The following is a 14,935-nucleotide window of genomic DNA, read 5'->3' on the forward strand; positions in this document are numbered from 1 at the left end:
CTTCAGAGGTCTCTTTTCTCCTTTGCTACCTTGCCTAACAAGCCATGAGGCAAGACTACCATGGGGTGGCGCCGTCTGCCAGCCACTGCCTGCCTGCCAGCACTTTGAAATTCCACTGTAGGACAGAAAAGGAAAATGCGAGTGACAGATCTGCCCATAGACTGTTCCCTAATTCCAGACACCGTAGTTTGGTGGCTTCGAGAGCAGGGCTTTGTTGCATAAAGCACAAGTGCCAGTGTATCCTGTGACTGCAGATGAGAAGGGCAGAGAGGTAAGAGGAGGGAAGAGAGGGGCACTGACCTGTTGGCGGCTGGGGGCAGCAAGATGGGGCGAGGTCTTTCCCCCCAGGTGCCCTGTCTACCCTCATGCGTTGGTCTCTGCTTCTCAAGCTGGAGACCACATTCCAGGGAGACTCACTTGGGAACGGCGAGGCCCAGTTCAGAGGGCAGGAGGACGTCAAGTCCAGCAGTGTGGTGGGTGGGAAGATCTCCCCAGGATGCTCCAGAAGTCTCAAGACTGGGTCCTGCACAGGCAGGTCGAGGAGCATCTCAGGGGTTGCTCTATGGATGCTCGGTGGGAGACAGTGACAGCTGGTATTTTGTTAAAAGACGCTTGAGTGAAATATAATCTAAAAGTTGTACTTTGGCTGAGTCCGCTCCCTCCCTTAACAAAGTCCTTTCTTTAACTCCTTACGTGGTATTTGCAAACATGTTTTCAAGGATCCACTGGAACAAAAGTGGGGGTACTCGCGTGGAAACACACCCCCAACATGCTTGCACACACAGACACACTTATCAACTGGCCAATATTGATTAACGACCAGGCAAATGTCTCTTGCCATTTTTGTTTCTACATAAACGGTCGCACAGTTGATGAATGGCTAGTTTCTTAAATGATTAATAACAGACCATACATGTATTTTGCAAGCCGAGGAAAGTTATCTGATTTATGATCTCCGCTCTTTGATCTGGGAGACAGACGTGTACTTTAAAGTTGGTTTTACTGCTTCCACATATAACTTACTGAGCGCTATTAACTCTCAACGCAGGCTGAGCAGCCAGGAATCCTTTACTAGGAGTCTGGGCACTGGGTAGCACCAGCCGGCTGAGACATGCCTGGCCCTACCTCAGGGATGTGCACGGTGGATCCCCCACCACACGCTGTGATGTCTGCAGCCAGCCGCCTGCGGTGCTGTACAGTCTGCTCCAGGATACCTGTTACACCTGTCGGTCGAGGTGTTCAAGGTTTGCCTCTCAGTCAAAGCCGAATGCTAAAGCATAAACCACCTTGCTCGCCCTTCCGATTTGAGTTACGCTGGCCATTAAGTGAGAGCTGATGGCATGTCTCTTCTCCAGAGAAGGTGTTCTTTGGAGGTAACGAAACTGCAGAAAGGAAAACTGCTTAAGTAACCAGCTCCCTGAGGATATCCTGTCTGGAGAATTTCTTTGTGGTTGAAACCAAAAGAAATCAATGTGGGACCAGGTCAGGGAGGGGAAAAAAAAAAAGCTGTTTCCCTTGGACTACAGGCTGCTCTTGGCTGGCTGACAGTTCATAATTCAGGGGATGCCGCCTGCTGAAGGAACAGGTGGGCCTAAGCTGATCTAATGAGGAAGGGAAAGAGGGCAGAGGAGGAGACCAGGGCTCCAGGAAGGGGAGGCAGTAACAGCATGTAGACACCAGGTGGCAGCAGCCACACACGGATTCTAGGTTAGGAGCCTCTTGCTTAGAGAGACCCTTGAGCGGGAATTCATGGAATATTTACTTTTTACTGTTCTTTTCTATCGTGGTAGTGGTGAAGCCACAGGTGAGTGCCCAGGACCTTCTATTTCAGGATGCACTCCAAACAGGGCACAGGACGAGGCTGTGAAAGACAGTTGGTGTCCAGCAGTTTATAGGTGAATCTGTGCTGAAACTATGGACTAGCACCACTAAATTAGGGGTCCACAAACGTTCTGCAAAGGGCCAGATAGTAAATATTGCCAGCTCTTTGGCCTTAAGATTTCTGTGAGAATTACTCAGCTAAGCCAATGTAGCAGCATACAAGGAGCCACAGACAATGGACACGAACAGAATGTGCTGTGTTCCAATAAAGCTTTATTTATAAAAGCGAATGTTGAGCCAAATTCGGTCCGCTGTCTATAGGTAGTTTGCTGACCCCCAACACTAAGTGAGTGGAAACTACCACATGGCTCAGATAGCTGTGCAAGTCAAAAATAGGGTAAACTAAAAACATGTTTTCCATGCCTATCCTACTGAACAGCCTCGCTTGGCAACACAGTGCCCTTTGTCGTTTACGAGTTGTTTTCCCTGTGCCACTGCCCAGTACTGTGACAGGACTGACCAGCGCAGAAAAGATCAAAACTCCAGACTGAAAGTAGAGTTCCTACCAAATGCTCCTGCGCCATCATAGTCATAAGTGAAAGCATCACCAACCGGGCCCGTCTGTCTACTCCAGGGAAATGCTAGGCCCTGGGTATCTCTTTCTCCAACCCTTACACGCGCTCCTTTCTCCCCTCTTTGCCCCCTCCATAGTGCCACATGGCTAACCTATGTCTCCTCGGTGTATGAACTTGAATTTTATCTTCCATGTGGCAACAAAACCAGCAGACACTGCTGTCTGTGGGGTCCACGTGGAAAAGTGCTTCCTCTGGCAGATCGGCTCAATTCACAACATACTCTGCCTTCTTCAGGGCAGCTGTGAGACGCCAACATTCTCTTTGGGTGCTGCATTCTTGACACCAGCCCATCCACCCACTCCTGCCTTCCCCAGATCTTTCCATGAGCCGGTTTAACATCTCGCTCACCTCTGGGGATTGTGCCAGTGTCCTGCATCAGAGCCCACCCGAGTTGCAGCCTCTTGCTGATTGTTCTTTGGCCTGCTTTGATCGATTCCTTCTGTCTTCCCATCCAGACAGCACCAGGGCACTCTGTCTCAGGCACACCTGTCCATGGGCCCCGAACACACCTTGTGGCCTACACTAGCAACTGCACACCACAATCCCTGCCGGGTTCATCTCTGCTATCCCAGCTGACTGCCTCTGGGAGGAAACACACAACTCATTCTACCATGCAGCCAGAGGAACACTCGCCCCCTGCCCACAGGTCTCAGGGATCGGCTGGTCTGTATCTGCCCCTGAGGGCTGAGACCGTGCTGATCTCATGCTAACTACAGCTCTAACTGCCCCCTAACAAATTACCTTGGCGATCTCTTCCGGTATGGATTTTTCAATCTTATCGCATGGGGTCAGACAATGTGGGCTGAATGATATCGATCTTGGAGTTTTTATCACCTCTGTGACACAGCACTAATCAGTTTTGGGAAATGTACGTGTGCATATCTTTTTTCCCCCAATTTTTATGTCATTAGTCCACGCTTGCAGTACATCATGACCGCACTCCTCATGGGGATTGGCCCATGTCCATGACACACCTTAATTCATTTCTCATCCCCTTCTCTCCTCCTTCTATCTCTTGATCCGCTTCTCATTTGAGAAAGGTCTTGCTCTGCTTTTATGATCTATCTTCCATTTTGCACTGTATTTATATGTTGGGATTTTCATGTAAGAGAAACCATGTGCTACTTACTTAAGCTTGTATGTCTGATTTAAAAGCGCATTTTCTAATTGCTGGGCAGGGGCTCTACACAGATCTATAGACGCTCCGGTCACCCTCCATCTGTGTCACCAATAATCATCAGAGAGCTCCGTTACACTCCCCTGTATGAAGGCGGTTTTGCCTTTCTCCTCGTAGCTCTGACCCTCTTCCCTTAGACTGTGTGAGCTCACAAGACCAGGCCATACGCCGATCATCCTGGACCACCTCTCCACTTTTATTAGGTATCTACCTTTATTCTTCCTATGGCTTCCTGCCTTAAAGTCCACCCTGTCTACTGCTGATGCTGTAACACCTGCTTCCTTTTATTAGCATTTGCCTTACGTCTTCTTTCTTTCGACACCTTTGTTTACAGCCGTCCCATGTCATGTTTTAAGTGCGCCATACCCAGAATTAGAATTTGAAAATCAAAACCTACGTTTATGAAAAGATGAGTGCAATCATCGGACAACTGAATTATCCCACACCGTTTCTGCCTCTCTTCCCATTGTCCCCCATTTGTTTGCTCATTCTCTCATTCTCTCTCCATCTCATTCCCCCATTAGTACAATTATTCTTTTAGCCTCACTACTGTATTTCTGAATATCTTCTTTTTCCTTCACCCCATTGATTCCATAGAAGGGTGTACAGGAGCAGCATAAACTGCCCTTTGTACTTTCTTTCTGTGAATAGTCTAACGTGGTGTAGAACAAGGGTAGGTCAAGGATGGCCCAAGGGCCACTGCTTGATTTGGAGAATAAACTTATCTTGGTGCCTAGCCACACCCACTGATTTATGGATTGTCTGTGGCTACTTTGGCATTTCCACAGCAGCCGTAAGTCGTTATGGCAGAGGTCATACGTTCCTCATACCACTTGGGATCATAGGCGAAAGTAGCCCTAGGATGGCCATAACGTCCCCATGCTCTGTGAAGACAGCCGTGGAAGTCTCCTGCGGCTCCGCCATTCCAGGAAGGAGCACAGTCTTCCTCAACTGTTATTTCGGGTTCTCCCAGTTGCCAGTGCTCAGAAAGAAAGCATATTTTCATGATGATCTGACTGCGTCTATTCATCTTGATTGTGAGCCATTTCAATCTAAATATATCTTTTCCACTGCTGAAAGAGTCTTCTCTGTAATGCTTTAATATTGTTCTCATTTTTCTTACTCTCTCCCTTGGTGGTTCTTATTACTTAATATTAAATTTCTCACTTGATTTTCTGCGTGTCTTAATTTATCTTTCGTACCTTCCATCTCTTTCTCTCTTGTGTGCTGCTCTCTCTGGGTGATTTCCTCAGATCAATCATCCACCTCATTAATTCTACCTTCAGTTCTATCTCTTCAGTTAACTATTCCATAGTGTTTTCATTTTAATGTGTGCGGTTTTCACTTTACAAAGGTCTATGTGGTTCTTTTTTTCCTCAAAGCTGCCTGTTTTCAGTTATAATTTCTAATTTCTATCCCTTACGAAGTATTAAAAAGCATTCATATTTTTGCATCTTCATCTAGCTTTTTAAAAAATCTTTATTTCAGATGAGCTTTAGGTACACAGAAAAGTTCCAAGACAGTACACACAGCTCCTATATTCTCTGTACCCAGTTCCTGTAAGTATCTTACGGGATGGTGGTGCACTGGTCACAACCGAGGCAATGATGGCAGTACATTGCTATTAGCTATGCTCCACGGTGTTTTCGGTTCTCACTAGGTCTTCCCCGAAGTCCCTTTTCTGTGGCAAGTTGTTACGCAGGAGAACACCTTCAATCTAGTCTCTTTAGCCCTCTCTGGACTGTGCCCTTCTCATATTCCTTTGTACTGACAATGAGTTTTAAGGATGCTAATCATACATTTTGTTCCTCAATTGGGCTTTGTCTGATATCTTTCTCATACAGCCTTATGATATCATTGGTCATGTGGTTGCCATCTTTCCGTGGTGGTTGTTTGTTTCCTTATGTGGCTTGTCTCTACTTGATTTTCTATTTTAGGATAATCTTATCTATACCTACGAGCCCCTTTCTTTGCTCTCCAGCCCCTAGTGTGCCTGATTAGTGGGAGGGTTTGTCAGAGGGTTTTTCTGTTGGCTTTGGTAAAAGCTTAGAAAATTTCTATTACCCTAGATCATTTATTATGTTAATTTCTTTACGAGGGGTTTCTGGGACAAGATAGAGGACATGACCCTGTACCCTTAAAGATTTGTGTGGTGCACGTCTAGAGTTCTGCTATCTCACAGATGACTTACTCTATCTACCCTATACTCCATCGCTCCATCCAAGATCCTGCAGAGAGGGCAAATTCCACATGCAGGTCCTTGGACCAGCTTTATAGACCTGTTCATAGCTAGGTGGTGCCCCAAGCCCCCTCACTTCCTGCCAGGAGTGTTTTAGTTCCCTGACATCCATGGTCAGAGTCCTGTCTCCCTTCCTGCAAACCTGTTTTTGCCACTCTGTCTTTAGTTCCTCCCTTTATCACAAGCATCGGTATTTCTTTCTCCTTTTTCCCTGGCTGTGTGGTATAAGCCATTTTTGTTCCTGGGTTTGTTTACAGTAGGCCATTGAGGTCGGTTGAGTTTACCATGCTACTGGAAGGACTAGTGACAGATTTTAAGTTTCCTGGATGAGTTAGGTCACTCAAATTATGTTTTCTGCAGTGACTAGCACTGTGGTGCACCATGGTGCAAGGATACTCACTGAGGAAGGAAGGAAGGAATAAATAATGAATGAATGAAGATCGAGAGAGCTCCGATGAAGGCTAAGCATTTGCAGCCCAGTGAGCCCCTAACCAAAGCTCTGAATGAGTTCGGGAGATTCCAAGCAGGCAGGGAACGGGTGCAGGTCCCCCTGATCATGCTTTGAGTTCAGCGGCCCTGCCTCCTGCTGCCCTATTCAACTCTGCGGATGCCAGGATTTCACCAGCAGTTCAACCATCAGAAGTCTCACGCTAGAGTTGCGGGTGGTGACCCAAGGCCAGCCCCTGCCTCAGCGAATGCAGCCCATCTCCTGCTGCCTCCTGAGGGGCCTCCGTCTCCAGGCCTCACACACGGGCACTAGGCCCCCAGCCCCAGGGTGACGAGATGTCCTCACCACATAAGCAGGTACCTCACTGGCACCGACTGCTCTTGGCTGAGTGCTCCGTGGCTCTGGCTGTCCAGTCCATCGAGCCCTCTCCCTCCTCCTCACCTCAGTGGGAAGTTCTCACTCCCCACCACCCTCTGCTCCCTCTGCTTTCATGAAAATGGGCTGAGGCTTGACCTAAAGGAGGAGACAGCTAACAAGCTTTGCCTGGAGACTGCTCTGCACATATCACCCAAGAGTGAGAAAGGCCACAGTATTTGGAAGGGAAGAAGAAAAGCTGCAAACTTGAGAGGGGCTCCTAGGTGGGGGATGAGGCTGAAGGCAGAGGCTGTGGAGGGAGGGTCCTGCTTCCCCCACTCTCCACTCCCTTCAGAAATATTTAAAAAGATTAGCAGAAAGTGCAGGTGACAGAATCGAGGGACATCCAAGTTGACACGGAGACTTCACAGGGGACATGGTAGCACCAGACAGAGCCTGGCCTGCGAGTGAGGCGCCTGGAGCACAGCTGTCACTCGCAGGCACAGAGCTGGTGTGGAACGCACACTTTCCTGTGCTCTGGGAAGACCTGGCCTTTGATGCTTATAAGGTCAACCACTCCGGGCTCTTCACCCACTGGCTGCGGCCTGACAGTGAAGTTGCTTGTGGTCTAATGACGTCAGTGGCTATGCCAAGGGGGCAGAGGGCCAAGCTGCCCCTCCCTAGGCCCATGCCGGCAAAGCAGACTGCGGGGTGATCGGAGTCATTATTAGCCCTTGGTTTTCTAAAGGCCTTTCCTTCCTCATCAGCCATCTCCTTTCATTTCACACTAGGCTTCATTTTCACAGCGCTGCTCAAAATGAGGATTGGGGAAAAGGCTAGGTAGCCTGAGAGGCAGGAGTCGGAGCTGAAAAAAGAGGAAACATTTGATCTAGAATATGGCCGGACCCCATGCATGTTTGGAACTTCACAGAACCAGACCCATCTCTGTGAATCAGGGACCCGCAATGGCTACATTGAACCCGCAGGGGGCGCCACCTCTGACAGAGAACCGCAAGGAGTGACACACACAGTCCTTGTGGGGTGTAGAGAGGCCGCATGCCAATTCAGCACCCAGGGAAGGATGGAAAAGGGGTTACTTGAGAAGTGAGTTCCAGACAATCATGACCAACAGAGTCATGACTGACTACCCCAGGAGGTGATTCCATTTCCTTTTGGGTGGGACAAAAGCAGGACTTGGGATTGCTCCAGACTGAAGCTGGTGGAGCAAGCTGGATGTTCCTGGGCCATCTGACTCGAATGGTGTTTTTAAGTGATTGTGACCTCAGGTGGCTTCAGATAGGACTTGAGCTCTCTGGAGTTGACCTTGGTCCTTGCCATTTCCAACAGTCTGGACCCAGCTGTCTCCACGCATTCTTGTTTCCCCTTAACCCCCTGAAGGCAGATGAGTTTGGGGGCCTTGGAAGGGTCTGTCCCGCTGGGCCTTAGCTTGGGTAGCACTGGAGTCAGGGTTTTGTGGGCCTGGGTGCACCACGCCCCACTCACATCTGTGACATCTAAGGGATGCAACCTTGCGGAGGACTCGTTCAGTTCAAGGGAAGCAGATGACAGGAAAAACTTCAAAGGCCTGATGAGTGTGTGAAAGGGAGGTTTCAAAGTAGGGTCAGCTCGGTCAGCCAGCGAAGTGGTGACAAGGAGCCCCGAAGGAGGGGCAGGGTCCACCAGGACAGCAGGTGGAGACTGTCAGCCCATCTCCGGAAATGCTGTGTGAGGATCCTGGGAAACACCAGTGCCCCGACCCACGGGAGGGGCCGGCCCCACAGGAGCGCGTTCAGGAGCACGATCTAGGCTGGAGGTGGATGTGAGTGTTACCAGCAGCCCGACCGACAGTGAGTCACGGGAACAGAGGAGCTTGCCCAGGGAGTGAGAAGAAAGGGTGCCCAGGGACATCAGCATCGGAGGATGGATGACAGCCTGAGAAACATGTAAGAGAGCCTTCGTGGGAGCAGGTCTAAAAAGGGGGACTGGGAGACCTAGAGACAAGAGAGAGAAAGGAAAGGCGGGGAGAGGGAAACAACTGTGGCCTCATTACACTTTTGCCTCCAGTCTGCGCACATGGAACGTGCTTAGACTACAGCATGCGATTATGTCCGTATTTTGTTTTCCAAACAGTTATCTATCAGACAGCACCTTTGACAAAGTTGGAACAAACTTGCTTCTTTGACTGCCTCACTGCGCTCACGCCCTCCTTGGTCCCACAGGGCTGGGGGAGCTTGACAATCGTGTGCAGGCAGCTGGCCCAGGTGAAAAGCATATCCAGCGCACCCACAGGTGCGAACCCCATCAGGGCGCCAGATGCGGGCTTACCTGGCACTCTCGAAGGTGGCTGACATTGTCTTTTCTACAGCCCCAAAGCCCACTCCAACAGCGAGACCCTCTGAAACAGACACAGAAAAGCAGGAGAGGTTAGTAGAAATCCCCCAATGAGGAACATCACCATCGCCATCACCAACTCATGCCTAAGACAGCTGTAGGCTGCTAAAAAAAGGAAAGTCAATTCAACCATAAATCAAAATTCAGCCTGGGCCCAAAATACAGCCTGGGAACTGAATCTGTTGCTGTGTGGTATTGTGTGACCTGCAAGTGAAGAATGATTTTTTAAAAAATGTTTTTAAAACACCGTTAAAAAACATCCAAGAAAGAATAATATTTTGTGATACAGGAAAATGATCTGACATTCAGATTTTAGTTTCTGTAAATAAAGATTTATTGGCACACAGCCATGCTCGTTAGTGGATGGATTGTTTACAGCTGATGTCATCCTGCATCCGCCAAACTGAGTAGTTGTGGCAGAGACTGTATGTATGTCCTGAAAACCTAAAATATTTACTGTCTATTCTTTTACAGAAAATTTGATGACTCCCAACCTAAACACACAGGGTTTTGCTCATTATCTCATGTAATAAAATGTCCAAGGCTGACCTGGCAACCCCATGAAGTCACTGAAGACACAGGCTTCTTCTGGGTTTTTGCTCCACTATCCTCACCAAATCGGTTCTCTTAGTTGCAGTGACTGTGGCCCTCCCAGCACCTCAGCTAAGTCCCAGCAAGAGAGGAGTGGAAAGGCAGAAGTTTTTCTTTATGAAGCCCCTGTCTCCTAACTCGGGAAGGGAAGCCCTTCCTGTAAGACTTTCCCCCAAGCAGGGCAAGTGCCCACCATGGATGACACCAGCCCCGGGCTCAGAATACTAAGCCTTCGTGGCAAATCTAGGCCAGGCTTGACCCCTCCCTGAGACAGGGGAAGGGCCCTCCGTGATCACCCTTCCCGACCAAGGCTTCATCTGAAAGAGCTGGAAGGGTAGCAGGATCCCCCCATCTTCACCGGAGAACAACGCCGCTGTCCAAGGTACCACTCTCACACCGGGGAGACTTAGGATCTACCCAGACACGGTGCTGCAACAGCACAGCTTGAAGCTCGAAGATGGCCAAGTGAATCTTGTCCTGTCTGGCACTGCTCGGGACCTTGCCAGGTTTTCCAGCACCATGCCTGTGGTCAGGTACAGAAGGGGATCCTGCTCTGAGAGTATTTGGTGGGGGCTACAGGCTACAGTAGAAAATAAAACCAGCTCAGTGCCCAGGAACAAAAGGAGCAGAAGCACAGCCTCATGGTCCTTCCAGACGTCCATGGGGACATTCATGGCTGTCTTCAACCCCACAGAAAGAGAGTGACCAGTCCTTGTCAGAATCAGGACCAAGGGTTTTGGTGCCAGGGTGGAACTTTTTGATGAAGGAACAAGAGGGCAAAATCTGCTGGGAGAGAAGGACTTGTCTTTTTCATGGTCTGCGGCTCAGCTCTTTCCTTGCATCCTGTTTGGGTCGAGTGAACCAAAGACACAGGGACTATCCCACTTAGTCTTAGAGGTGCATGGAAATGAAAGGCTCGCTTAAACTTGCCCTGTGCTAAGTAAGGCGAAAGAGCTCACCTGCTGCCCAGTGTGATTCACAAGAGGCCATCACAGGGTCGGAGCCCAAAGGCCCAAAGGCCCAAAGGCCCTGGGCAGCCAGGCCCTGGGTGCTTGATCTCCTGAGGGGCCTGATGGGGTACCGGTGGTCAGTAAAAGCTGATGGGCGAGAATTTGGGGTTCAGATTCCCCACCCAGTAACTTCCCATATTCCTTTCGATATCTCACCCCAGCATACAGAATTCTAGGACTTTGCAGAATTAAAGGAAATCCCGAGGCCAGAGGGTGGGGACGCTTGGGCCAACACCAGCTTCAGAAGCCATATATTTGGGGGAGTTCTTTCCGACATCACATGACAGTATTGGGGTGCCAGATCACACGGCGCACAAGCCAGCAGACCAGAGAAGTCCCCAAACACTCCCTCCAACAAGCTCAAGGGTAAGGGAACCAGCAAGTCAACCCTACCACACCAATCAGACTTCTCACAAGAGAGGTTTTACATTTTTGTTCATTTTCATTTATCTTTAAGGTGCCTGACACCAGATCTTAATAAAGGCCATCCACCTGCAGAGTCCTTACCAGGCAAATCTTCCCCCCAGGTGGACTCTGGGTTCCAAGTTAGGCCTTGTTTCAAGATGTTCCCCTCTCCAGAGTTCTTCGCCTGGAGAAGTAAGGGTTGGTGGTGGCCTTCTGCGTGCCAGGCCCTGAGTGACTTGCCCTCATACATGAACTGGGGGTGGGAACTGTCACCTCCAGGCACTGGGACAGAGATGAAAGGTGATGGGCAGGTGGCTCTGGATTCTGAAGTCTGTGTTCTCCATAGTTTCTGCCCTTTCCTGGTCATTCCAGAAATTCCCTCCAAGATTGGACAGTATGGTTTGTGGGGGGCACAATTCCAGGGAGAGGTTTGGATACCTGCTCAATTTTCTAATATTCGCTGATATATCTGACAGACTTCTACAGCGGCAGGCAAGAGTGAGTGCCCGGGTATCCTTTGGGAATGTGCCTGGTGTTGGTGACAGTTGAAGGACAAGCCAAGGTAAGGATGTTAGAGGGCTTCAGGTTTCAGGCAACTTTCCCACTAGGGAGGAGATGGCTTCTTTTTAAAATTAATTTAATTTTAGTTTAGTTTATTAGTGTGTATGTGATCCTGACAACTGAACTGATGGTCTTTAAAATGAACAACATCCCTAGCTCCTTTTCTATGTTTTTACTTTTATTTTTTATTTTTTGGTACCTGTGATCGAACTCAGGACCTTCCGCTTGCCAGGTAGGTGCGGCACTGCTGAGCTACCTCCCGGTCCTCTATGCTTTTATTTTGAGAAAGGGTTTTGCTAAGTCGCTAAGCTGCTCAGGCTGGGCTCCAACTTGTGATCCTCTTGCCTCGGCCTCCCAAAGTGCTGGCATTACAGGTTTTGCCATTATTCTCAGTGGGACGGCCTCTTGTGTTCAAAGCTGCCCACCTCGAAGGTCACAAGAACACAAGGCTAGGAGATGTCTGAGCCCCCATCCCCTGACTCTCCACCCGACCCGAAAGGGGTCCAGTGGATGTTTTACAAACCTGCTGTTGTCAGCCTAGTTTTGCATAAAGGAGGGGAAGAGCACACTGGACAATGAGCTTCCAGCACAGAGTTTCGCCAGGGACTCCTGGGCCACCTCAAGAGGTGTCAAAAGCTAGGGTAGGACTCCAGGGCTCTTCCTGACACCAGACCTGCAGATCTCTCCCTTCAAAGGGGGAAAAAGTGCTCTTTTAAACCATAAACAACAGCTGGCTGGCTCTTCTGTTAAAGTTTTCCTCAAATGAGTCATTTTAATGTAAATGACAGTGCAGCCCAGAGCAATAGGACCTATGTTAATTAGCTAAATAAACCCTTTGAGTTGTTCAGCATCTGACAGACCTGGGCTCACCAAGCTGGGGTGGGGAACGGGACCTGCTCAGACTGATCCAGCTGTGGAGGGACAGAACACAGCCTTGGACCGCAGTCCCTTTTCTGTTCCCCTCTCCCAAGCGCCCTTTGATGACAAGGTTTCGGGTCCGGAGCTTGTGGCTTTCCTGTAGGGGTGTCAGGGCCCTGTGGGCAGTGCTAGCATCTGAATTCCTGTGCCCTGCAGAGGTGGAGCAAGGCCAACAGTCTGCTCCCTCCGGCCCCCTGTACCTAAGCCAGGCCAGGAGCAGGGGACCTGTTCGCGTAGGGCCAGCCTGTGTGGTGTGCAAGGGGGCAGGTCCTGCCTGACTGTTCTCCCGCAGCCTGGGAAAGGGACCCACTGACCACTGCCTCAACAGCCCTGGATGCCCTTGGAGGCTGCCAACCCACGCTGAGCCGGACGGAGAGGAAGAAGATGTAGCAGGGGAAGAGAAGGTACCCCATTACTGTACCAGAAAGCAGCAGTGATACTTGGGAGCTAAACAAATGAGAGACTAAGACAAATTACACACATGGAAGAACATAAATTAGAGCATCGAGTATCAAGGCAGACACTGAGATCAACAGATGGTGGCAGGAACCCACCCGCTGGAAAAGGAACTGAGTTAAGATGCCGACTGGAGCTCATTCTCCCTGGTGCTCCACTCTGAGTGCAAATTAGGAAGGTGATTAAGACAGGAAAATAATGTGACGAGGGGAATACTATCAGTAAGCTCTTGCCCCTTTTCACAGCCACCGCCATTAGCTCAGGTGCAAAGAGGGGGCAAACGAACTGCTGGATCCCGGTTGGGAAGTGCGGCTGGTGGCAGGGGAGGCCACCTGGAGGACTAACTGGATGCTAAGCAGGGACACAGATGCGGCCCTCCCACCTTGTCCTGAGGCTGGCAAGGGAGGGGCTACCTGCCCCCCCATCTCCCAGGCCCTCCTGCATCTCCATCTCGCCTCGGTCTCCATCACGGACACACACACACACACACACACACACACACACACATGTACACACACAAAAGTAGTATGAGGACTTTTTGTTGAGACAGATCTGGGCTCAGATCCTGGGTCAGTTATTTCAGAGTTGCAAAAATGAAGTGGGGGATGACAGGATGTGGCTGCAGGAAGTGAAACACAGCTGACACGAACAAAGCAGAGCCTCTCACCGCTGCCACTCTGCTGCAGGAGATCCTGGGCACTTTAGGGTGATGAGCAGCAGCCTCACCCTTTACCCACCAGGTGACAGTTACCCCAGTTGTGACCATTAAAGGAGTCTCCAGAAATCGTCAAGCGTTTGCTTGGGGTTGCGTAGGGGAGGCCAAAAACCCACTGGCCTGGAACGAGGTGACACGTTCCACCCATTGTCTTTCTTCTCTGCCTCACAATAAGCAACACTTGTGACAAAAGTTTAAAGTATTCTGAATGATCTTAGGGCTTAAGAGGGTGGGAGGAAAGGGATGGCAGATCAATGTTTTCTCCTTGGATGGAGGGATAGTCAGTTTGTAGTGAGGCCATGGGGAGGAATTTGCAGGCCTTTCTCACCAGTCTCCGAGACACCCACATCTATGTGGTTTCAGCTTTAGCCAATGTCTTAGTCATTTGGTCATTTGGGCCACCATAACGAAGCATAGTAGACTGGGGAGCTTTACAAATAATAGGAATTTATTTCCCACAGTCCTGGAGATCACATGCGAAGTCCCAGACCGAAACCCTGGTAAATCTGATGGCCAATGAGGGATATTTCCTGGGTTATAAGTGATGTCTCTTCCTGTTCCTCGCTGGTCCTTGCTTGGTAGAAAGGGTGAGGATCTCCCTCATGCCTCTTTGCTAAGGGCACTAATCTCACTCATGAAGGATCGGTTCTCAAGATCTAATCACCTCCCCAAAGCTTCACCTCCAAATACTATCACACTGGAGGGTAAGGTTTCAGCATATGAATTCTGGAGGCATAGGAACATTCAGCAGTCTCTAGTGTTCATAGGTGTTGGTCACAGGTGAACGGGAACGGATGGAGAAGAATCATCATCTTGGTTCAGATGTATACCCTGCTGGGGCAGAAACAGCTCCTGCAAAGCCGCTGTGGGAAGAGCCTTCTCTTCCCTCTGGTTATGGTTTCTGGGGGTGTGGGCCCAGCAGTCAGATAACCTCAGCCTGAGTGGAGCTTCTAAAGTAGAAAGCGGTTGTCCCGGAGTGGTCAGACCAGGTGTTAGGGTTTAGATCTGAAATTCAAATGCAAATTCCTACATACGCTCAAAGCTTGGTTGCCTGCTGTAGGGCTTTTCTTGGAAGTGACTGGATTATGACGATTCTAACTTCATCAAGAGGACTGACAGCATTACTGGAGGTGAGGGAAACAGGTCGTGGGGCCTCACTGAAGGGAGTGGATCAAGGAGGACCTGACCTTCGGGACTGTACCTGGTCCCTATTC

The 14,935-nt window shown here is 49.7% G+C and overlaps 1 protein-coding gene across 8 annotated transcripts in view; it reads right to left on the minus strand.

The window, feature by feature from the left end:
• Slc39a11 (solute carrier family 39 member 11) overlaps window positions 1-14,935 on the minus strand; it is a 412,155-nt gene that overhangs the window by 55,467 nt on the left and 341,753 nt on the right. For all 8 annotated transcript variants that reach the window (XR_783584.3, XR_004518544.1, XM_010640585.3 and 5 more), the window contains one exon: window positions 9,000-9,069. Coding sequence is in view for 6 of the 8 variants with exons in the window: in XM_010640585.3 (XP_010638887.1) it covers window positions 9,000-9,069 (70 nt within the window). In the remaining 2 variants the exon portion in view is untranslated. The remainder of the gene's footprint in view (window positions 1-8,999; window positions 9,070-14,935) is intronic.

This window comes from Fukomys damarensis, unplaced genomic scaffold (genome assembly GCF_012274545.1).
Source record: "Fukomys damarensis isolate Sample0158 unplaced genomic scaffold, DMR_v1.0_HiC HiC_scaffold_23, whole genome shotgun sequence".
Taxonomy (NCBI): Eukaryota; Metazoa; Chordata; class Mammalia; order Rodentia; family Bathyergidae; genus Fukomys; species Fukomys damarensis.